At 38.4% G+C, this 23,339-nt stretch overlaps 1 protein-coding gene across 6 annotated transcripts in view; it reads left to right on the top strand.

The window, feature by feature from the left end:
• The window catches only part of NPEPPS (aminopeptidase puromycin sensitive), a 102,671-nt gene extending 84,386 nt beyond the window's left edge, over nucleotides 1-18,285 (top strand). For 4 of the 6 annotated variants that reach the window (XM_036268027.1, XM_036268025.1, XM_036268024.1 and 1 more), the window contains 9 exons: nucleotides 2,035-2,174; nucleotides 4,595-4,729; nucleotides 6,004-6,223; nucleotides 8,482-8,624; nucleotides 9,056-9,112; nucleotides 13,143-13,250; nucleotides 14,016-14,171; nucleotides 14,403-14,450; nucleotides 16,752-17,428. In XM_036268027.1, coding sequence (XP_036123920.1) covers nucleotides 2,035-2,174; nucleotides 4,595-4,729; nucleotides 6,004-6,223; nucleotides 8,482-8,624; nucleotides 9,056-9,112; nucleotides 13,143-13,250; nucleotides 14,016-14,171; nucleotides 14,403-14,450; nucleotides 16,752-16,904 — 1,160 coding nt within the window. In that variant the 3' untranslated portion in view covers nucleotides 16,905-17,428. Of the gene's footprint in view, nucleotides 1-2,034; nucleotides 2,175-4,594; nucleotides 4,730-6,003; nucleotides 6,224-8,481; nucleotides 8,625-9,055; nucleotides 9,113-13,142; nucleotides 13,251-14,015; nucleotides 14,172-14,402; nucleotides 14,451-16,751 lie in introns of all 6 variants that reach the window. The other 2 variants (XR_004960280.1, XM_036268023.1) reach the window with 2 other exon arrangements.
• Nucleotides 18,286-23,339: the final 5,054 nt, after the last annotated feature.

The raw sequence follows: 23,339 nt of genomic DNA, 5'->3' as shown, positions 1-23,339 counted from the left end.
TGAATGCATAAATAAGTGGAACAACAAATCAGTCTCTCTCCCTCTCAAATCATTTTTTTTTTAATTAAAAAAATATATGTTCATGAAATTTATGTAATGTCATATTCTTAGATTTTTTAAATTCCATGTCTCTGTGTATGAAGAAGAATAAGAACAAGAACATTCAAGAAATGATGCCTCTAGCCTTACTCCCTAAAAGAACACCTGATACACATTTGTGTGGGTGGCTAATTATTTTTTTAATTTCTTGGGCATGGTAAGTAAGTAAGTAAAGCCCTGTGATTATTTAGATGTATTACAGTGCTAAGTTCTATAACTTATTCTATACTCTCAGCAACCCTATTAGTAGGTAAAATTATTTCCATTTATAAATGAGGGAGCTGAGGCATAGCTAGGTTAGTTAAATTGCCCACGGTCACCTTGAGTTAATTCTCTAATGAGTTAAAGAGTAGGAATTCAGCCCTGGCCGGTTTGGCTCAGTGGTTAGAGTGTCGGCCTGCGGTCAGGAGAGACCCGGGTTCAGTTCCCGCTAAGGGCACGTACCTTGGTTGCAGTTTGTCCCCAGCCCTGGTTGGTCGTGTGGGTTACAGCCACTCGATGTGTCCCTTTCATGTCGATGTTTCTTTCTTTCTTTTCCTCTCTGTCCCTCCCACTCTATCTGAACAAAAAATGGAAAAATATCCTCAGGCGAGGATAAAAAAAAAGAGTAAGAATTCAAACAAAATAATTGAATTCCATGAGTTTATACCCTTAATTACCACTTATCTCTGCTTTTTTCAGTACTTCTACATATCATTAGACTCTTTTACCCAGGAAATTAAAGATTAGTAAAATAAATAAATCAAGTGTTTTTCTACACCTTTTAGATTTCCTTTAAAATAGTTCTTATCAGGAAGAGGTATTTATCAGAATCGCCAGTGCCTTTTCATGTTCCACTTACCTAAATATGATGCACTCTATTAAGGTTAAAGATATACAATCTTCCACCCTTAATCTTCCTTAGTATTTAGAATTACTCTTTTATTAAATACCTTTGACAAGTCAGATGACAGGTATATTATCCACATAAATCCCTAAGTGTCACAGTTGCCATTTTATGCCTCACACCTCCAATCTTGCACTGTAGGACCAACAGGTTTTGCAGGTTCTTCTAATATTCTATGACCAATATAGGCAGTGTTAAAACCTGAAATATCCCGTGTCAAGAGGACATTTTAATATGTGGTGTAGCCTGATAACATAAAGTATATAACATATTAAAATATTTCCTTTAGTGTACTACTGGGCAGTGACTCTCTTTTGCTTGGCATCTTAATGCAAAGTCAGTTTTGCTGTCTGATAACTAAGAGAGTATGTGTATCTACCATACAAAAGCTTTGGCTTTTAGATACAATTCATCCATAATGGAATCCAATAGCTCCCAGGTTGAATCCTCTCTATCAGAAAAATAAAAACCACCCCTTTAATGTTTCAGTAGTATATACATATATATACCTGTTAAAGACTGAACCTTAGCATTTGTTTTTAAATGTTATGTGAGGACTTAACACCCATTCGAAATTTCTTTAAGACAGTAGAATCATTGCTGTCTTTATTGGTCTGTAAAGAGAAAAGTAAAAATCACTCTATTTGTTATTCTTCAAATAAGTAAACTCTTTTTTTTTTTTAGATTATTATGGTTTTGTTAATAGATTCTCTTTTCCTTTGCATTGGTATTGTTTAGGTCACCTGAAAGAGTTTTTGTACCATTAAAAATGGCTTCCCATAGCTGTGGGAGTGACTTCCCTGGTTACCAAAGCAGAACATGCATGTTGGAGTTACCTTTGCCTTTTCTATACTTGTACCAAAGCATACACTTACATCTTTGCATTTGTACCATTGCTTCAAATAAAGTAATCTGGTACCAAAAAAAGAGCTTTTGGTTTAATAGACTCAAGTCTGTGCAGAGGGTTCTAGTCCTCTCTCTGCACTTCACCTTCTATTTTTTACAGTAGAAATTATTTTTCAAGTTTTGTATTTGTTCTTTTGCTTAAGGAGAAGACTGTCCCCAGTGGATGGTTCCTATCACAATCTCTACTAGTGAAGATCCTAACCATGCCAAACTGAAAATTCTAATGGATAAGCCAGAGATGAATATTGTTTTAAAGAATGTAAAACCAGACCAATGGGTAAAGGTGAGTCCGGAAAATGGCATGTCCACTTTTATCTTATCTAAATGGATTTATTTCTGCCACTTCTTTTATGCTTTTTATGGCTGCTACTAAATTTTACTGCTTCAGTTTAGACTAGGATTTGCAAAGAAAAAAACAGTTCTGAACTTCCCTGTGTAAATTTAAGGCCAGTTTCAAATATTATTGTCTAGATGTTTGCCTTATGTCAGGTAAGAGAGTGGTAGATAAGCAGATACAAAGGGATAAACATTAAAGAGAAAAAAATAGACTATGTATAAAGTCACATTAACCAAAATATTTGTAGTCTTGCAACTTCACACTGTCCTGTCATTGTAATGACATGTTAACTTCAATGATGTGTTGTCATCGTATGTGTAGAACTATCATCAGACATAATAATCAGTTTGTGTCACCGGAATGTGAAATTCCTTTAGCTGGTGTTTTAAAACCATTTCATAAAAATAACAGTTGGTGCCCTGGCTGCTTTTGCTCAGTGGTTAGAACGGCAACCTGCGGACCAAAGAGTTGCGGGTTCAGTTCTGGCCAAGAGTGTGTACCTTGCTTGAGGTTCGGCCCTGGCCCTGGTTTGGGTCGTGTGGGAGGCAGCCAGTCGATGTCTCTCACATTGATGTCTCTCTCTCTCTCTCTCTCTCCCCCTCCCTCTCCCCACCTCCTTCCCTCCCCCTTCCTCCCCCCCTTCCTCTCTATCTAAAGATAAGTGGAAAAATTATCCTCTGGTGAGGATTAAAAAAACAACAAACAAACATAAAAACAGTTGATAAATCTTATTTTCCATTATTCTATACTCTGTACTTTTCATAATAAAAATATCTACTAGAAACTTTTCTCCCAATTGTAGCTTCCTAATAGGAATTACACATTGGCTGGATTTTTTGCTTTTCTGAAAAGAGCCATTTCTCCTTCTGTTTTAATTTTTATACTCAGTGGTATACTGTATTTCTATTTGAAATTATAATCTGGAAGATTAAAATGCAGTACAAACATTTTCTTATAAATGAGAAAAATGTTATAGCTGCACTATGATTGTAATTAGGTAAATAAAGGCTTTATTTCTACAGTAAAAGATAAAGGTAATAAAATAATAATTGTATTAGAATTGTGAGGTGATTTTTTTTTATAGTATTTATATATAAATACTAAATCTTATAGTGTTATTTTACCATTAAAATATTTTGTGTGTCCCTGGTCAGTTTGGCTCAGCGGTTAGAGTGTCAGCCTGCGGTCCAGAGAAACCCTGGTTCGGTTTCCGCTAAGGGCACATACCTCGGTTGCAGTTTGTCCCCAGCCCTGGTTGGGTTGTGCGGGTGGCAACCACTCTATCTGTCCCTTTCACGTCAATGTTTCTCTCTCTCTCTCTTCCTCTCTGTCCCTCCCACTCTATCTGAACAAGAAATGAAAAAATGTCCTCGGGTGAGGATTAAAAAAAAAAATTTGTGTGTGTAAATACTATCACAAGTATTTTTTATTGTTGGCAAATAGCCCACAGAAAAGGATAGTCTGTGATATCTTCACTTCAAAAATCATACGAACTGGCGTTTTTTTAAGTCTTTAAAATCTAGGACCTGGCAGTTGTTATTCCCTTGTGGCTCTAGGCTCAACGGATCAATGTTTGTAAAGGCTTCGTCTTTCTTAGAGATTCCACTGTCAAAGTGTTTTTACATACAGTAAATATTCTCTCTAAACTTAAAAATATGATCTTTGTTGTTTTTAATACAGATATACTAAAACCAGAGCTCTTTCACACGTACAAAAGAGTGACTTAAAAAATTGCCCTGGCCAGTTTGGCTCAGCGGTTAGAGCGTCGGCCTGCGGTCCGGAGAGACCCGGGTTCAGTTCCCGCTAAGGGCACGTACTTCGGTTGCAGTTTGTCCCCGGCCTTGGTTGGTCGTGCGGGTGGCAGCCACTCGATGTGTCCCTTCACGTCGATGTTTCTCTCTCTCTCCCTTCCTCTCTCTCCCTCCCACTCTATCTGTACAAAAAAATGGAAAAAATATCCTCGGGTGAGGATTAAAAAAAAAAAAAAAAAAGGTAGATAATAAATACGGACATAAAAAAAAATAAAAAATAAATAAATAAATAAAAAAAATAAATAAATGCAGCCCTGGCCGGTTTGGCTCAGCGGTTGGAGCGTCGGCCTGCGGTACAGAGAGACCCGGGTTCGGTTCCCGCTAAGGGCACGTACCTCGGTTGCAGTTTGTCCCCGGCCCTGGTTGGTCGTGCGGGTGGCAGCCAGTTGATGTGTCTCTCTCACATCAATGTTTCTCTCTCCCCACTTCCTCCTTCTCTCCCTCCCTTCCTGCTCTATCTGTAGATAAATGCAAAAAAATGTCCTCGGGTGAGGATTAAAAAACATTATTAAAAAAATGCAACTGTTTAATAATACCTACTGGATATCTTTTCAGTTAAACCTGGGAACAGTTGGGTTTTATCGGACCCAGTACAGCTCGGCCATGCTGGAAAGTTTATTACCAGGCATTCGTGACCTTTCTCTGCCCCCTGTGGATCGACTTGGATTACAGAATGACCTCTTCTCCTTGGTGAGCCTCTCTCAAGTAGTACGATGGATTTTGTTGATTAAAGGATTTTGTTTTTCCTGGAGTGTCTAACTGAAACATAATTAGAAGAATATAGTTCTTCCTGAAGGTTGAATGCCTTTGGGATTAGAGCAAATGACTAATTATTGACTAACATGACAAGATTGAACCTATATAATTTACCAGAAACGAATCCCATTTCACTACTCCTAAGCCAGCTTTTACAAGTCTACTTAAACTATCCTTTGTAATGCAGAAATTCTTTTCAATAGAAATAGATAAGAGCCTTGAAGAAATTTTCCTACTGATATGATTTTTTAAAAATACTTAATTGATTCAGAGTGATTTATATTTTTCTAAAATAGTGGTTGTGCTTTGCTGGGAAAGTCTAGAATTTTTTTTAATGTTTTGTTACTACTCAATTTTAATAGCCCGTTAGCTTTAGAATTATATTTGTATTTGGCTTTGTTCCAGAAAAGATTTAAAGCAGCGAGTAGTAGTAGTATCTTTATGACTCCAACATAGGTTAGATAATTTCTAGATGTCTTTGTGATAAAATTGTCAGATTCCTCCTAGTGTTCCTTTAAATTGGACTTGAAGTTTTCCCTCCCCTCTGCAGTAACTGGTTTTGGATTCCTCCTTTGTGTAAACACAGATTAGCATTGATGCACAAAACCTTACATCTGCTGATCTCATTGCTGAGAGAGACCTGTCCCAGGAGAGTGGTGTGTTTGTGCAGTTGGCTGCTGTAACAGAAGTTCTTTTTCCTAACTCTCTTAGCTAATTCTGAAAGGACTCTGAATTTGTAGTGCCTTCCAGTATGTGTTCTTTTAGAAATGAGTAAAGGATAGGCTAAAGTTGACACAGTTTGCAGGTCCAGTTTTGAAAGAGCCTCTGTCAAAAACCAAAGTCCCAACTGTTTTTTTGTTTTTGTTTTTTGCAACTTTTCTAAAAGTATGAAAATTTTCTAAAGGAAACTGTATAGAAATGGGAAGTTAACTGTTTTCTCTCTTTTTTTTTTATTATTTCCAAATTGGTAGAATTTAGCATATTTTTACATGGCTCTTTTATAAATAGCAAAAAAAGTAAATAAGGAATGTTATCATATAGGATTTTTATTCTATAAAAGCCTAGTATTCTGAACTTATATAGATATGTTTCATTTCGTTTGAAACAGATGACTGACTAGCAGTAGATAATACCAAAAATGCATGCTCGTGTTTTTTGTTTTGTTTTTGTTTGTAGACTAGATTAATTTATGTTTTTTCCTATCCCAGGCTCGAGCTGGAATCATTAGCACTGTAGAGGTTCTAAAAGTCATGGAGGCTTTTGTGAATGAGCCCAATTATACTGTATGGAGCGACCTGAGCTGTAACCTGGGGATTCTCTCAACTCTCTTGTCCCACACAGACTTCTATGAGGAAATCCAGGAGTTTGTGAAAGATGTCTTTTCACCTATAGGGGAGAGACTGGGCTGGGATCCCAAACCTGGAGAAGGTAATAGATATACTAAATGGAAAAAGAACTGATCAGAAATTTTTTTTTTTTTACTCATCTGTGGTTAACAATAGCAGTAGCATCATCTTGGTATCTGCTAGATGTTACTATGTAATTCAGCTAGCCAGAATTAAGACTTAGGTCTTTTAATCCTATTTGTGAAGTTAGATGGGTGACCAACATAAAAATAGTGCTGGTTGTATTATCTGTATTCATTGCTAAATATGATTCGTGCATAAGCAAATGGTGGAAATAAAAGTATTTTATGAGTTTCAAAAAATGAGTTCCATTTATAGTCAAGAAAAGCTATAGGGAATTTTGGATTATTTTATCTATTATTACCATAAATACCAGGTACCTTATATACCACTTATAAAGACACAGGACAGTTTTCTGAATTAAGGAAGTTATTTGGCCTTCTACTTGTGTTCTCTTCTCTTTGAGGGAATGGTGATTTCAGGGCTTTAAATATTATTTTCTACCATCTGCTAATAACTAAAGGTGGTATTTCCTCCTGACCAGTCTTGTTCTGGGAAGCAAACAGTATTCTGATTTCTTTTACCCTAGATTAATATCGTCTCTTCTAGAACTTTATATAAATGGAATCATATATATTCTGTTTTTATATCTGACTTCTGTCCCTCAATAGGATGTTCTTGTCATTCACTATGATCCAGGTTGTTCATTCCATTTTATTGCTGGGTAGTATTTCATTATATGAATATACTACATACAACTTATTTGGCCACTGTACTGTTGCAAATCTATTAGATTTGTATGTTGGTGCTTTTGTTTTGTTTTTTGTTTTTTTTATATAATCAATATACCATAACATGCACCCTTTAAAATATACAGTTCAGTGTCTTTTAGTATGTTCACAAGTTTGCACAACCATCACCACCATCTAATTCCAGAACACTCATAAGAAACTTCATAGCAGTTGGCAGTTACTCCCCATTCTCTGGCAGCCCATCCCAGGCAACCACTAATGTGCTTTCTATCGCATGGATTTGCCTTTTCCGGACATTTTGCATAATGGAATCATACCCTTTGTGGCCTTTTGTGTCTGGTTTCATTCACTTAGCATGTTTTCAAGGTTCATCCATGCTTCATATATCACCTTATTCCTTTTTATAGCCAAAACAATATTCCATTGTATGGATATACAGTACCACATTTTGTCTATTATCAGTTGATAGATGTTTGGATTATTTTAACTTTTTTACTATTATGAATGCTGCTATGAACATTTGTATATGAATTTTTGTGTGGACATATGCTTTAATTTCTCTTGGGTATATTCTTAAGAGTGGAATTCCTGGGTCATATGGTAATGCTATGTTTAACCTTTTGAGGAATTGCCAATCTGTTTTTCACAGTTGGCCACACCATTTTACATTCCACCAACAATGTCTGAGTGTTCTGATTTTATGTCCTTGTCAACACTTGTTATTATCTGTCTTTTTTATTCTAGCCATCCTATTGGGTGTGAAATGGTACCTCATTGTGGTTTTTATTTGCATTTCCCTAATGACCAATGATGTTGAGCATCTTTCGTGTGCTTATTGGTCATTTGCATATCTTTGGAGTAATAGATTTGTCAAATTTTGATTTTAAAAATCTAAGATTTCACTCAGTTGGTGTGCCTCAGAGGTTGAGCATCGAGCCATGCAGCAAGAGGTCACTGGTTCAATGCCTGGTCAGGGCACATGCCCAGGATGCGGGCTCAATCCCCAATAGAGGGGGCATGCAGGAGGCGCCCGATCGATATTTCTTCCTCTCGTCGATGTTTCTGTCCCTCTCTCCCTCTCCCTTCCTCTCTCTCTAACATAAATAAGAAGAAAAATATTTTTTTTAAATCTAAGATTTCAATTTCTTATATACCATACACTAGTTCTATATGTGACCTTTCCCTGAAATTTGCATTAAAATTAAAATTGCATGGTCCATGCCTGTTCTTTCACACATAATCCTTGGCTGTGTAATTACCTAGAGTGAACATTTAGTAAATTTAGATGGTTGACATTTGTGAGTATAGACAAAGTCAGCAATTTATTTGCCTATCTAGTCTCTTTAGCACTTTATTTCACTCTTATGATTTGATAAATTTAAATCATGTTCTTTCAAGTACTAAGATAATTGATTTTGTTTGTTCAAGATTGTAGACATGATATAACACAATTATAAGATATCTAGGTGGCATATTTGCAAAAATAGGCTTTTTAAGTAGTTCTGTGTCTCTTTTACTTCTAAATCAGGTCATCTAGATGCACTCCTGAGGGGCTTGGTCCTGGGCAAACTAGGAAAAGCAGGACATAAGGCAACGTTAGAAGAAGCTCGTCGCCGGTTTAAGGACCATGTGGAAGGGAAACAGATTCTCTCCGCTGATCTGAGGAGTCCTGTAGGTTTTTATAATGAATTACTTTAATTTCTAGGTGACTGCATCATTCTGTGTAGTGTGATCTTATTTAATAGTAACTAAAAATGACCTAAGTACTGATCTGCAAATCATGTCTGACCCAATTTTAATATATTCTATTTAGGGGTTTGTAGCCAGCTTCTCATTTGTTTAAAGTTTCTCAGTCTGCACTATGATGCTGAAAGGTGATTATCAGAGCACACTCCCCTGAGAAAGCTGGTGTGACCTTCTATTACTACTATTTTTCTGGTTCATGTGGGCTTTTAGGTCCTTGCCCCAATTTGTATGTAGCATCTACATGTGACTATTTACATTTTTTAACTTGCTTTCTGTCTTTTCTTAACTTAAGAATATTTGGAACAAGATACGTTTAATCAGATGCCTTTTTTTTTTGTTCCTATATTCTCTTGTAGGTCTATCTGACTGTTTTGAAGCATGGTGATGGCACTACCTTAGACATTATGATAAAGGTGAGTAAATTGGGGAAGGGCTACCATTTTCTGCTTTTGAACTTAGATAGTATGAGTTTTATGTGGTTAAAGTCCTGGCAAAAAATATATGCAGGTATGAATAATTGCAGACACCAAATATTAAGAAACTATGGGAGAAATATGTAATGTCTGTTCATGTACACTATTAATATGATATAAAAAGTAACCCAGTTTTTTACTTCTTATTTTTACTCAGTTTATGGGTTTTTTTTGTTTGTTTGTTTGTTTTTTTATCCTCTCCCGAGGACATTTTTCCATTTTTTATTCAGATAGAGTGGGAGGGAGAGAGAGAGAGAGAGAAACATCAACGTGAAAAGGACACATTGAGTGGTTACCGCCCATATGACCCAACCAGAGCTGGGGACAAACTGCAACCGAGGTACATGCCCTTAGCGGGAACTGAACCCGGGTCTCTCTGGTCTGTGGGCCGACGCTCTAATCTTAAATCTTAACACTAAAATATTCATTTGTTTTGATTAACAAGTCAGGTACTTTAAAATTTCCCCCTTTAATGTAAACTTATTTAAGGTTCTGCCCATTTTAAACAAAAGATTTGTTTTTGTGCTTAGAAAAGGGATAGATGGCCAGGTGTCTCAAGGGTTTGAACTATACCAGTGCCTCTTTATGAATGGACAGAAAATTAATTCACCTGACTGTATAGTCTCTGTAGTTTCCCCAGGGTGGTTGGCACATAATTAAACTCTGGCTTAGAAAAAAATATAGGCAAAACTTTTGAAAATCCTAATACTGCCCTGGCTGGTTTAGCTCAGCGGTTAGAGCATCAGCCCACGGACCGGAGAGTCCTGGGTTTGGTTCCCGCTAAGGGCATGTACCTTGGTTGCAGTTTGTTCCCGGCCCTGGTTGGGGTTGTGTGGGTGGCAGCCAGTCGATGTGTCCCTTTCACGTCAATGTTTCTCCCTCTCTCTCTCTCTCCCTCCCACTCTATCTGAACAAAATATCAAAAAAATGTCCACGGGTGAGGATAAAAAAAAATTTTTCAAGATACTGCATCTCAAAATGTGCTCCTTACCCATCTTGTGCAAGAGTTTCCTTCCTAATAATATAAATTATGCTTTGGGTTTACCTTTCAACTAAATGATATTAAGGTCCCTTCTCATTCTTAATAGTCTATAAACCTGTGCACTATAAATCATATATTTCTTTGCATACAAAATGATATATTTTGTGGGTTTTGTCTATTCCATGAAGGGTATGGGACAAAATAGGGGTTCTGAAAATTTTATGACAGATACCTTGACATTTTCATGTCATGACATACTTTAAAGAATTTATATTAGTATGTGTATTTAATAAGAATTTGCATCTGTTTAACACAAGAAGCTCAAAGTAATCAGCTTTACTATGGAAAGAGCTCTCATGAAGACAAAATCAGTTTTTTATTTTTTATTTTAGAGAGAGGAAGGGAGAGAAACAGTGATGTAACATGGATCAGTTACCTGTCGCACATGCCCCAACTCTCTTCCTCTCTCTCCCTCCCACTCTATCTGAACAAAAAATAATAGAGAGCCCTGGCCGGTTTGGTTCAGCGGTTAGAGCGTCAGCCTGCGGTCCCGAGAGACCCGGGTTCGGTTCCCGCTAAGGGCACGTACCTCGGTTGCAGTTTGTCCCCGGCCCTGGTTGGGTTGTGTGGGTGGCAGCCACTCGATGTGTCCCTTTCACGTCGATGTTTCTCTCTCTCTCTCTCCCTCCCACTCTATCTGAACAAAATATCAAAAAATGTCCTCGGGCGAGGATAAAAAAATAAAAAATAATAGACACATCGACTGGCTGCCACCCACACGACCCCAACTGGGGCCAGGGACACACTGCAACCGAGGTACGTGCCCTTAGCGGGAACTGAACTCGGGCCTCTCTGGACCACAGGTCAACGCTCTAACCGCTGAGCCAAATCGGCCAGGGCAAGAGTTATTATTGCTATTTTTTAATTGATTTTAAAGAGGGGGGCAGAGTAGGAGAGAGAGAGAAAAAAAATCACATCGGTATGTTATTCTACTTATTTAGGCATTCATTGGTTGCTTCTTATTAGTGCCCTGACCAGGGTTTGAACCTGCAACGTTGGCATATCTGGCCAACTGAGCTACCCTGCCAGAGCCCAGAATCAAAGTTCTTTTTTAAAAAAAACATGATGAGCCCTGGCCAATTTGGCTCAGCAGTTAGAGCGTCGGCCTGCGGTCCGGAGAGACCCAGGTTCGTTTCCCGCTAAGGGCACGTACCTGGGTTGCAGTTTGTCCCCAGCCCTGGTTGGGTCATGCGGGTGGCAACCATGCGATGTGTCCCTTTCATGTCGGTGTTTCTCTCTCTCTCTCTCTCTCTCTCTCTCTCTGTCTCTCTGTCTCCCCCCCCCCTCCCTCCCTCCCACTCTATCTGAACAAAACATGGAAAAATGTCCTTGAGTGAGGATTGAAAAAAAAAACATAAGAGATGAGGAGGATTGTTTTTTGTTGGTAATTTAGGGATAATGAGGCAGGATAAAAAGTAACTAGTTCAAAGTATATTTTAAATGGGGTGTTATGGTGCCATCTAGTGGACTAATGTAACAGGTTCTCCTTGGGGGAAAAATGCATCTTGAAAACCCGAGTACAAGAGCTGAAAAGGACCTTAGAAATTATCTGTCCACTCCACTCATTTTACAGATGGGGAAACTGAGACCCGGAGAGGTTAAGGACTATGGTGTCATCTAGTGGACTAATGTAACAGGTTCTCCTTGGGGGGAAAAATGCATCTTGAAAACCCGAGTACTAGAGCAGAAAAGGACCTTAGAAATTATCTGTCCACTCCACTCATTTTACAGATGGGGAAACTGAGACCCGGAGAGGTTAAGGACTTAGTCAAGATCCCACAGCTAGTTAGAAGCAAACTGGGACTAGAACCCAGGTCTCCTGACTTCCTATCTATTTTATCACACTGCTGCACAAAAGAGTCCAAAGAAAAGGAAGAGGAAACTGGGAGCTGTGATGGGGGTCTCCAGACACTGGTCAGTGTTAAATCTTTAGGGGGAAAAAAGGTCAAGAGAGTCTATAAATTAAGTTGTCTTGAACAGATACCTCATGTACATTTGTAGTTCTAATTTTTTTAAATGTATTAATATTTTGTTTCTGATTATTAAAAATATTTTGTATATTAACTATAAAAGACTAAGAGACTAAAAAAGGAGAAAGAAAAAAAAATCTCACCAGAAATTTAAAAATATCAGGGCACAATAATAACATGTATAATATAATCTTATTCCTGATTTCATAATGTACATAAAGTAGTATTTTGATTTTTTTCTTTATGCTTCTGTTTTTTATTTTTTTATTATTATTTTTTTTACTACCCCCACCCCCACCCCCGGAAATAGTCTATGCTTCTGTTTTTTAGAAAACTATTGTTTCTTTATTGATTTTAGAGCAAGAGGAAGGGAGAGGGGGAGAGAGATAGAAACATTGATGAGAGAGAACATCAGTTGGCTGCCTCTTGCCCACCCCCCACTGTGTATCGGGCCCACAACCTGGGCATGTGTCCTGACCAGGAATCAAATCAGAGATCTCTTGGTGCATGGGTTGATGCTCAACCACTGAGCCACACCAGCCAGACTCACCAAATATTTTTTAAATGTTATTTTCAATAATGCATCATACATATTTTTCCCTGTTCTAAATTGATAATCATTGGTGGTATTAGTATTGATTAATTTGTTCATATAACATTGAACATAGAATTTGGTCATAAAGGGGATACCCTTAGATCTTGAAGTAAACTGCTCAGAACTGAGGAGACGCCATTCATATAGTGAGCATTTACATATAGAGACTTACAAAAATGGCATATGAGAAATTTAGTGCCAAACATCTTAGGAGGTATTCTTTTATTAATTGCATACCCTGCGTTCTTAGCCAATGAGAATGTAGAACAGAAGTTTCGCCGTTTTGAGGAAGAAGCTCATATAAGCATATGCATAACTTCCAGGGAAGAATTAACGGTCTCTATTTTTATTTTTTCACTATAGCTTCACAAGCAAGCAGATATGCAGGAAGAGAAAAACCGAATTGAAAGAGTCCTTGGGGCTACTCTTTCACCTGAATTGATTCAAAAAGTCCTCACGTTTGCACTTTCAGTAAGTTACAATGAAAATCTATTTTATTTATTTATTTATTTATTTATTGTTAATTCTCACCTGAGGATATTTTTTTCCATTGATTTTTAGAGAGCGTGGAAAGGAAGGAGAGGGGAGAGAGAAAGAAACATTAGTATGAGACCCACTGACTGGTTGCCTTCCCCCACACACCCTCAACCATTTGGGGATGGAACCTGCAACCTCAGTACGGGCCCTTAACTGGGAATCGAACCCACGACCCTTCAGTGTGCGGGCTGATGCTCTAACAACTGAGCCACACTGTCCAGGGCTGAAAACTGCTTTTAGAGGGAATTGTTACCCACTGATCTCTGTCAAGTGTCTTTGATTCGGTGTCTTGATTGGCCCTAAACATAGGTTAGGAAAACTGGAATGAGCTTTTGTTACTGACCTCTACATCTTCCTCTAGTGGTGAGAATCAAAATAGTTGGAAGAAGAAATAAACTGGAAAGCTGACTTATCCCTGTGCCTACTTTTCTATCTCTTCTCTTTTTTACCCTGTAGTAGCCCAAGCCAAATATCTGTTGAGCAGCCTGTTTGTACCTATCTCAATGCTTTATTCTCAATTTGGCTGATCTCTAGGTTAAATGTTCTCTTTGTTGGAAGCTTATGGTGCCAGCTATTCCTAAAACAGGGAACAAGTATCTTCAAGTGATGATTACTTGAGTACCTCAGTAATATTTGCTCTTTCTGGTACCAGAAGATGTTTTGGATACAGTAGACTTTCAGTTCTCTTTCTATTTTTAGGAAGAGGTACGTCCACAGGACACTGTATCAGTAATTGGTGGAGTGGCTGGAGGCAGCAAGCATGGAAGGAAGGCTGCTTGGAAATTTATAAAGGAAAACTGGGAAGAACTTTATAATCGATACCAGGGAGGATTCTTAATATCCAGACTAATAAAGGTATGTGAAGATTTTTATTTCGAGTGGATGTTATTGACATCCATGATTCACTGGACCCATAGATTATGGTCTTTGCTCTTTAAGAGTTTCCTTGGTTTTTAGCCTTATTAAAGGGATTCTCCATCACCCATCCTGCACCCCCTAGAATAAACTGAAGTTGGGAGAAAATAGAATGATTTGTTTTTAGGTTGAATGAGATTTATTCCAAGCCTCTTGTTTTTATTTTTCCAGCTATCAGTTGAGGGATTTGCAGTTGATAAAATGGCTGGAGAGGTTAAGGTAAGGAAAATGCTGTTAACTTTTCACTTTTCAATCTAGTAAATAAAAACACTAACCAAACTATAATCATAGCATGTAGGGGTAATGTACATTAGTGTCTCCTTTTATTGCTTAGAGAAAGACAGCTTAGGTTGATTCTTTAATGCCTGAAGAATTTGGGGTTGGAATCATCTTTGAGGGAATTGAAATATATTTGAGAGAATGAGGAACTTGGAGGCAGTTGACCCGTGTTTAAAGGTCTGTTCTGCTCTGTGTTAGCTCTCCAACTTCAAGCAAGTTTTTAACCTTTATGAGCCTTTTCCCTCATCTGTAAAGTTGGGTGATGATAAGATTTAGATTAAATAACATAGTGGGGATGGAACAGAGTATGTCCTTGGTATTAGCTCTTTTTCTCTTCCTAATAACCTATATAGGAACTCTCCTCTTAGCCTTTAAACAGTTGATAATCAGTATAATGGTAAAGTTCATTGGTGAAGAAATCTACACTGATTAGGAACATCTTAACTTTAAGCCTTCCATTGTTTTTAATTGTGAAGTATTTTTAAAGTCACTTTCACCTTCATCTTTTTTAAGGCAAGGAGGTTAGCAGGTGTGAATTTGGAAGTTCTGAGAGTTACAGTGTCATTTGGTTCACTCTATGAGCCATTGTTGGGAATAAGATTTTTAAGATTTCAGATCGTGAGAAAACAGTGAAAGGCTTGATCTCTGCCTTCATTTATTTAGTATTATGCATTGTTTTATGTAAACAATGTATTGTAAAGATAAGTACTCTGAAGGCAAAATACATATAATGGGTTTGGAGAGGAGGGTAGTGGATAATTTAAGAATGGTATGATAGGTAGAGGCCAGACCCGGGGGGCCCTATAAGCCGTATTAAAATTTTCCTAAGAATGGAAAGCTAAACAAAGGAGTGACTTGATCTGATTTGTATTATAAAAATTTCAGCCTAGTTGCATTGTAGAGAATATTTTGAAAGGGGGAAGTGAAGTTGTTGGGAAGCTAACCCTCCAAGCAAGAATGCATTAGTAACTTGGAGAAGATGAAGTAATGAAAGAGATTCAGGGCCTTGCATTTGTTAATCTTTAATTCCACAAATATTTACTGAGTGGCTTCTCTGTGTTATGAACATACCTGGGAGCGGGGAGAAAGAGTCAAGGATAATTCCCAGGTTTCTGTTGTATAAATTGTGGTGCTGTAATAAGAGGAAGAAGTCTTGCATTTTACTCAGGTCCCAAGAATACAACTATGATAAGGAGACTTACAGAGCATGAGCAGGAGCCGTTGTCATCTATGTAAATAAGGTTATTGATTTCTAAAAGGTCTAGACTTAATCTGATGAGTTAGTCATTCTCTCTCTCTTTTTTTTTCTTTTTTTTTGAGAGAGAGGAAGAAACATCAATGAGAGAGAACATTGATTGGCCGCCTCCTGCATGCTCCCCACTGGGGATTGGGCCCACAACCTGGGTATGTGTCCTGACCGGGAATCGAACTGGCGACCTTTTGGTGCATGGGTCAACACTCAACCACTGAGCCACACGGGCTGGGCAGTCATTCTCTTTTTTAGTGACTACTAGTTCAAAGGAAAGACTCCATCCTTTTGCTGGTTGGTATTTAAGACTTGCTTTGTTTTCTGTAAAACCAGGTAGACTTCATTAGAAAGTGAATTCAATCTTGAAACAATAGCATTATAATAAATTATAATAAACTCAGAAATAGTTTTTTGGTATGAAAAAAAATGAGTCAATGGAGTATTGAATTATTAGGGCATAGCAGCAATATAAGTTTCTTGGTTTTATCATTCCTTACAAGTCTTTATTTGAAGCAGCCAAAATGTGTTGAATCCTTAAGTACTCTGTGCCAGGTATTATGCTGACTATTTATATGGGTTGTCCCTTTAATCTTCTGGAAGACATAGTTTGTCATAGATGAGAAGGCAGATTTAGAGCAGTTAATTTACTCAAAGTCATGGACTAGTATATGGTCAAGCCTAGATTTAAGTCTCAAGCCTGATTCCAAAGCCTAGATTAATCACTGGACGAATCTAAGGAAAGGTTGTAGGTTCTGTCTCTTTATATATTAACTTTTGATTAGGTTTTAAGCATATAATACTTAGGAGAGAATTCCTGTAGGTAAGGCCAAGGAGCTGCTTGTTTTCTTTTAGCTTGGGGTGGCAGTGGTAAATTATATTGAGTGAAGCTTATTAATCCTTTATAGACCAGTGGATGTTTTTTTATGACCCTGTGGTACTAACCTCTTACTATTGCTAATAATGATCCCACATTCTGGGTTGTTTTATACCAGGCTTTCTTTGAGAGTCACCCAGCTCCTTCAGCTGAGCGTACCATCCAGCAGTGTTGTGAAAATATCCTGCTGAATGCTGCTTGGCTTAAGCGAGATGCTGAGAGCATCCATCAGTACCTCCTTCAGCGAAAGGCTTCGCCACCCACGGTGTGAACCCTGAGCACGCTGCCACTACGGTTCTGCTGCTTCGATGCAGGGAAGAGGTGGAGCTACCAAACAGCTGATTTATATACCAAGAATTTGGAGTCTTCTTTCAAACCAGTGGGGGTTGGACAATGAATGTAGTTAACTGGTTCCTGCTCACACTCCAGAATTAAATTCTATTGAAAAAGGAAAATCAGCAATTCAGAAAAAAAAATAAAATAAAAAGAATAAAAAAATAAAACTGTAAATATGATAGTAATAAATAGAGCATAATGAAACTGTGAAACTTCCTGAAGCCTTGTCAGTGGTTAAAAGTATTTAACACTCTCCTGTTAATGACAGATGTTCTGTTTTTATAACCTACCAAAAGGAAACTAGAGGCTTCTGGGTGAAGAGGATTTTTGTGAAGTGGGTTCTGCAAGCAGCCTACAAGCCAAGGGTAGTGTCCATTGCGGGGAATGATTAAACATGAAAGACTGATAGCTGATATAACATAGAGTCTGTGCATAATTCCAAGTGGGTTTTTTTTTTTTTTTTTTGGCATGGGGACTGATCTGGAAGACCTATTTTCCTGCATAACTCAATACAAACCAAGGATTGTAGTTTTCCTCCTTGTCTTCCCTTCTGTGTGACCCCTTGGCCAAAAAAAAAAAAAAAAAAAAAAAGATTAAAGAAAAACACAACCTATCCTGGTCTGGGTTTTTTCCTCCCCTTAGTTCCGCCCCCAGTACCCACCCCCGGTGTCCTTCTTAGAGATAAAGAAATAATAAGGAAACATCTTTTATAGCCACATTAAATAAGAGAAACTGATAAACATAATTTTTTCTTTCTTTTTAAAGATGACTTTTAAGAACCCTGAAAGGCATATAGGTGAGACCATGGAAATCATTGAAAAGGTTTTCAGCCAGGCCTTTCTGAAGGAGTTAATTCTGCTGAAAATGGTCTTAGTTGTCTTATAGGCCAACTACCAAACCTCTTTATGACAGTATCAACACTGGCTTCTCCTGGTTCATTTTGGGCACGTAAGAAGCCAGTGGTAACCGCTGCAGGGCCTATATATTGTTGGTAAGTGGTTAAAAACAGCAACAAAGACTATAAGCCTGTGGTGTGCCACTCTGCTTCAACAGTGTATCCTACTAACAAGCCTCACCTGTCTAATGCAGTGAGTTTTAACTCTAAATCTCATTCCTTTCTCTGTCCCTACAACTTTTATTTTTTCCCTCTTTTCCTTCGATTTTTCTTTTTAAAATATTTTTTGTGTTATTAACAAATTCATATTTGGTGTGGCTTAACTGTATTTCAGAAGGTCATCAGATTGTGAGACTGCTTCCTTGAAACATTTTTGTGCTATTGTTTTAAAAAATAATAATTAAAAAACAGTTGGCGTTAATAAAAATGTCAATGTGAAATTGATGTCCTGATGTCTTTTATCTTTGATAAGAAACTAAAAACTTTCCTATCGTTTCAGTAGGATTATAAGTTTCACTATCATAGGGTTTTTTGAGTCTAAGAAAATCCAGTTCCTGAATTCCTAATGAACAGTACTTAAACAAAAAATAGTAAGATTCCTTCTAAATCAGTTCTGGATTCTCAAAAATCTCTTAGAGCTCTCTCCTTAAAGTCAGCATTCAGGAGTTGAGACCAGTTCCCATTTATTGAGGCTTCCTTATACAGGTGCCATGCGCAGGGCTGTCCTGTAGTCTCTCCAGGCATGTGCTTAAGGAAGCTGCAAAGCAGGGCCACAGAAAGACAGAAGAATTCTGCTTTAATTAAAGAACTCACAGAATTTTGCAACCAGAAATTCTGGAAAGTCCCTCTCTCCTCCCTCTCTCTTTTCCCACTCTTTCCTCTCTCTTTCTCTCCCCTCTTCGCTCTCTCTCCCCTAGGAATAAAAATAAAAATTCTGGCCCTGGCCAGTTGCTCAATGGTTAGAGCATCAGCCCACGGACCGGAGAGTCTCGGGTTCGGTTCCCACTAAGGGCACATACCTTGGTTGCAGTTTGTCCCCGGCCCTGGTTGGAATCGTGTGGATGGCAACCAGTTGATGTGTCTCTCTCACATCGATGTTTCTCTCTCCCTCCCTCCTTCTCTCCCTCCTGCTGTATCTGAAGATAAATGCAAAAATGTCCTCCGGTGAGGATAAAAAAATAAAATAAAAATTTTAGAAAGAATGTATTTTCATTTCAGCCTACACGCAAGTTTTGTGTATAATAGATCAGAATTTTGAATTATGTTGGGGGAGAGGTTGTGCTGAATATCTTTCGTTTCCCCTTCAGAAGAACTACTCCATTCTCTTCTATGCCCCAGGAGTTGTTGGCCCATATGAACGGCATTAACAAGCTCTTTTGCTCTCTCATTTCAGACTGTATTGATCGAATTAGTTACATCCTTGGATGATCACAGGGCATGAGAAAAGGATGCTTGGGATTGATTCTCCTGGCTTCCTCTTTGCCAGGTCACATGGGTTGTCTATGTCCCTCTACCGAAGACCATGACTCCCATTAAGCAGCCCTCTCTAGCTTTTAGCTCCTTCGTTTAGACCCTTCAAATCTAGGGACAAAAAGGATGACTCTTTTACTGACTCCCGATTACTCCATCATTCCATGTTGGTTTCCCTCAACTCTGTCCATGTCTTTGTAAATAGTCTATTAAACCTTCCTCAAGTTATCCAGTTTAAGTGTGTTTTCTGTTTTCTCCTAATATATTGGACACCATATTCCTGATTTTTAAAGGTCTTAATCCAACCTTTTGTGTCGGGTGTTTTAATTTATTGTCTTCTAAATAGCTCCCTAGTGTAGGTAATGTACTCAGAAAAAGTAGGTAGTTATACTGCACATAACATTGAGAACCAGCTTGACAGTATCCAAAACCTGTGTTCCAACTACTAATAGTCACATTTCCACAATTAGAAGATAATGTAATCAAACTCTACCAAGGCACTAGCTTTAAACATATTTGATGATTTTCCTTTTCCCTAATATTTCTTGGTTTAAATTGTAGTGGGGCCCTGGCCGGTTTTGCTCAGCAGTTAGAGCATCGGCCTGCAGTCCTAAGAGACCCAGGTTTGGTTCACGCTAAGGGCATGTACCTCGGTTGCAGTTTGTCCCCGGCCCTGGTTGGGTCATGCTGGTGGCAGCCACTCGATGTGTCCCTTTCACATAGATGTTTCTCTCCCTTCCACTCTATCTGAACAAACAACAACAACAAAAAAAAATAGAGAAATGTCCTCGAGTGAGGATTTAAAGAAAAAGAAGAATAAAATCGTAGTGGAGCCGGGCCCATGTGGCTCAGTGGTTGAGCATCTACCCATGCACTAAGAGATCACCAGTTCAATTCCTGGTCAGGGCATACACCCAAGTTATCAATGTTTCTATCTCTCTCCCTCACCCTCTCTAAAATCAATAAAGAAAAAATGTTTTTAATTGTAGTGGAAATCAGAACGTTGGAAAGACAAATGTTGATACTCCCTATAGAGGATTTTATATCATTTTTTTATTAATATGAAGCAGTAAAGCCTTATGGGAACAATGGGCAGGGGTGGGTGAATTGTAATTATGGGTTTCAGGGAGCAAGAAACACCTTGAAATTATAAGGACTATCTACCCTGGCTAGGTTTGCTCAGTGGTTAGAGCCTTGGACCAAAGGATTGAAGGTTTGATTCCCAGTCAAAGCATGCACTTGGGTTGCAGGTTCAATCCCCAGCCCTGGTCGGGGTCATGAGGGGAGCAACCAATTGATGTCTCTCTCTCACATCAATGCTTCTCTCCCTCCCTCCCTTCCTCTCTAAAAATCAATGGAAAAATATCCTGGGGTGGTGGTGTTAATCCTCACCTGAGGATATTTTTCCATTGATTTTTTTTTTCTTTATTGATTTTAGAGAGAGAGAGTGATAGAACCATGAATGAGGGGACATCGATTGAACGCCTCCTGCGTGCCCCCCACTGGGGATTGGGCCCACAACTTGGGCATGTGCCCTGACCAGGAATCGAACCAGCGACCTCTTGGTGCATGAGTGGACGCTCAGCCACTGAGCCACATTGGCTGGGCAATTTTTTTTTACTTTTAGGATAAAGTGGAAAAGAAGGGAGGGAGAGAGAGAAAAAGGAAAATCGACATGCCCTTGACTGGGAATTGAACCCGAGACCCTCTGTCCGCAGGCTGACACTCTAACTGCTGAGCCAAACTGGCCAGGGCTGAGTTTTATAGCTTTAAATAAACCTACTCTATTACCCAAAAAGTTCCTAGAATGTTATAAGAAAGACTTGGAGCCACACTTGTAGGGTGATTTTTTTCTCCTCAGCAAGTCAGGGAAAAAAAGCTTTTGGTAATTTATTTATAGTGCTGAATCTATACTTAAAGCATCACTTTTGACTGAATAATAAATTACCTGATGATAATAGAATCTCCTCTTAGATATTAGTTTTAGGATCTGAATTTGTGTGTGTGTGTTCAATAAAACTATCTTTTGTGACAGTGCAAAATACTTTACCAAGATGGACTGTGCCTTCTTGTACCGACCCTATGCGTGCAGAGTGGTCGGGGTGTTTGGGTTCAAATGCAAGAGTAAGAGACAGGAGAACCTGCTGTTAATAAAATACTGGGCCAAACAACTGCTTTCCCTGGGAAAACATCAGAGGATTGGTTGTTATACCAGTATATTTGATGGCAAATGTGATAGATGGCAGTGTTGGAGGAAGTCAATTGAGTAGTTACTGCCACTTGTAAAGAACTCTCGATTGCTCCTGTAATTCTATTGCTGTTATCTGCCAGCGATTGCTTTCATTATTAAACTTCTGGTTCCAACATTGGGGTGAAATTAGCAACAGAGAAGGAACATAGCTTAACTCTCATAGTCTGCTTTCTCGGGAAAGTTGCTAGCAGCTGACAGCAGACATGCTATATGCCAGTTAAGATGACAACAGGGAAGGAAAAAATAATAAATCTTGCTATGGTTTAACTGACAATACCAGTATGGTCCCCTTGAGACATCTGCCTTCTCCCCACCCCCAACCCACCATAACCTTTTTTATCAATTTGACAAATTGTGCAGGTGTATTACTTCACGCTGCAATTTCAACCCAGTCTAATGTATTAATGGACTTGTATTATATATACTAATCTTACGGATATTCTAAAAGAGAAGAAAACCACATGTTGAATGACTGATAGTTTAGTGGGAGAAGTCTCAAAACAAGAACATTGAATACAAGATAACGGAGGGGAGAGAAACAGTTTATAAAAAGTATAGAACATTAAAAATTTTCAGATGAATGATATTATTGATTTTCTAATAGGTCAGTTCCCTCTTTTATTAATGGAGCACTTGAATGTTAGGAAGATATAAAGGGGTGTTGAAAATGAAGTTAATGCTATTGCCTTTACAAGTGTAAAGTGTTTTCTCTCACTTCATTTTTTAAAAAACTTATCTTTATTGTTGAATGTTCAACAGAAGTCCCCCATTGTTGCCCCCATTGACCCCCTCCTTTCTGCTCCCACCCCCCTCGCCTCCTCACACTATTGTCTGTGTCTATTGGTTATGCATATTAGTTCTTTGGTTTATCTCTTTCTGCCCATCTCCCCGTTCCCTTTGAGGTTCGTCAGACTAACAACCAATTTATACTTTTTTTAAATCTTTATTGTTGAATGTATTATAGATGTTCCTCATTTTTACCCCATTGACCCCCTCCTCCCCACTCCTGCCCCCTCCTGCCTTTTCCCACACTGTTGTCTGTGTTCATTGGTTACGCATATAAGTTCTTTGGTCTATTTCTTCCCACCGCCCAACCCCCCTTCCCTTTGAGGTTTGTCAGTCTAGCAACAAATTTGTGTTTCTTAATCCCTTCACCTTTTTCACCCATTCCCCCAAACCCACTCCCATCTGGCAACCAACAAAATATTCTCTATATGTATGAGAATGTTTCTGTTCTGCTTGTTCATTTTGTTTGTAGATTCAATTGTTGATAATATGTGTTCGTTGCCATTTTGTTTGTTCATACTTTTTAAGAAGACCCTTCAACATTTCATATAATAATGGTTTGGTGGTGATGAACTCCTTTAGCTTTTCCTTGTCTGGGAAACTCTTTATATGGCCATCGATTCTAAATGACAGCTTTGCAGGATAGAGTAACCTTGGTTGTAGGTTTTGCTTTTCAGCACTCTGAATATTTCTTGCCACTCTCTTCTGGCCTGCAAAGTTTTTTTTTTTTTGAGAAATCAGCTGACAGTCTTATGGGAACTCCCTTGTAGGTAACGAACTGCTTTTCTCTTGCTGCTTTTAAGATTCTCTCTTTGTCTTGAACCTTTTGCATTTTGATGATGATGTGTCTTGGTGTGGGCCTCTTGGGGTTCATCTTGTTTGGGATTCTCTGTGCTTCCTGGACTTGTATGTCTGTTTCCTTCACCAAGTTAGGGAAGATTTCTGCCATTATTGTTTCAAATATGTTT

Source organism: Molossus molossus, unplaced genomic scaffold (genome assembly GCF_014108415.1).
Source record: "Molossus molossus isolate mMolMol1 unplaced genomic scaffold, mMolMol1.p scaffold_m16_p_19, whole genome shotgun sequence".
NCBI lineage: Eukaryota > Metazoa > Chordata > Mammalia > Chiroptera > Molossidae > Molossus > Molossus molossus.
This window is presented reverse-complemented; position numbering and strand designations above follow the sequence as displayed.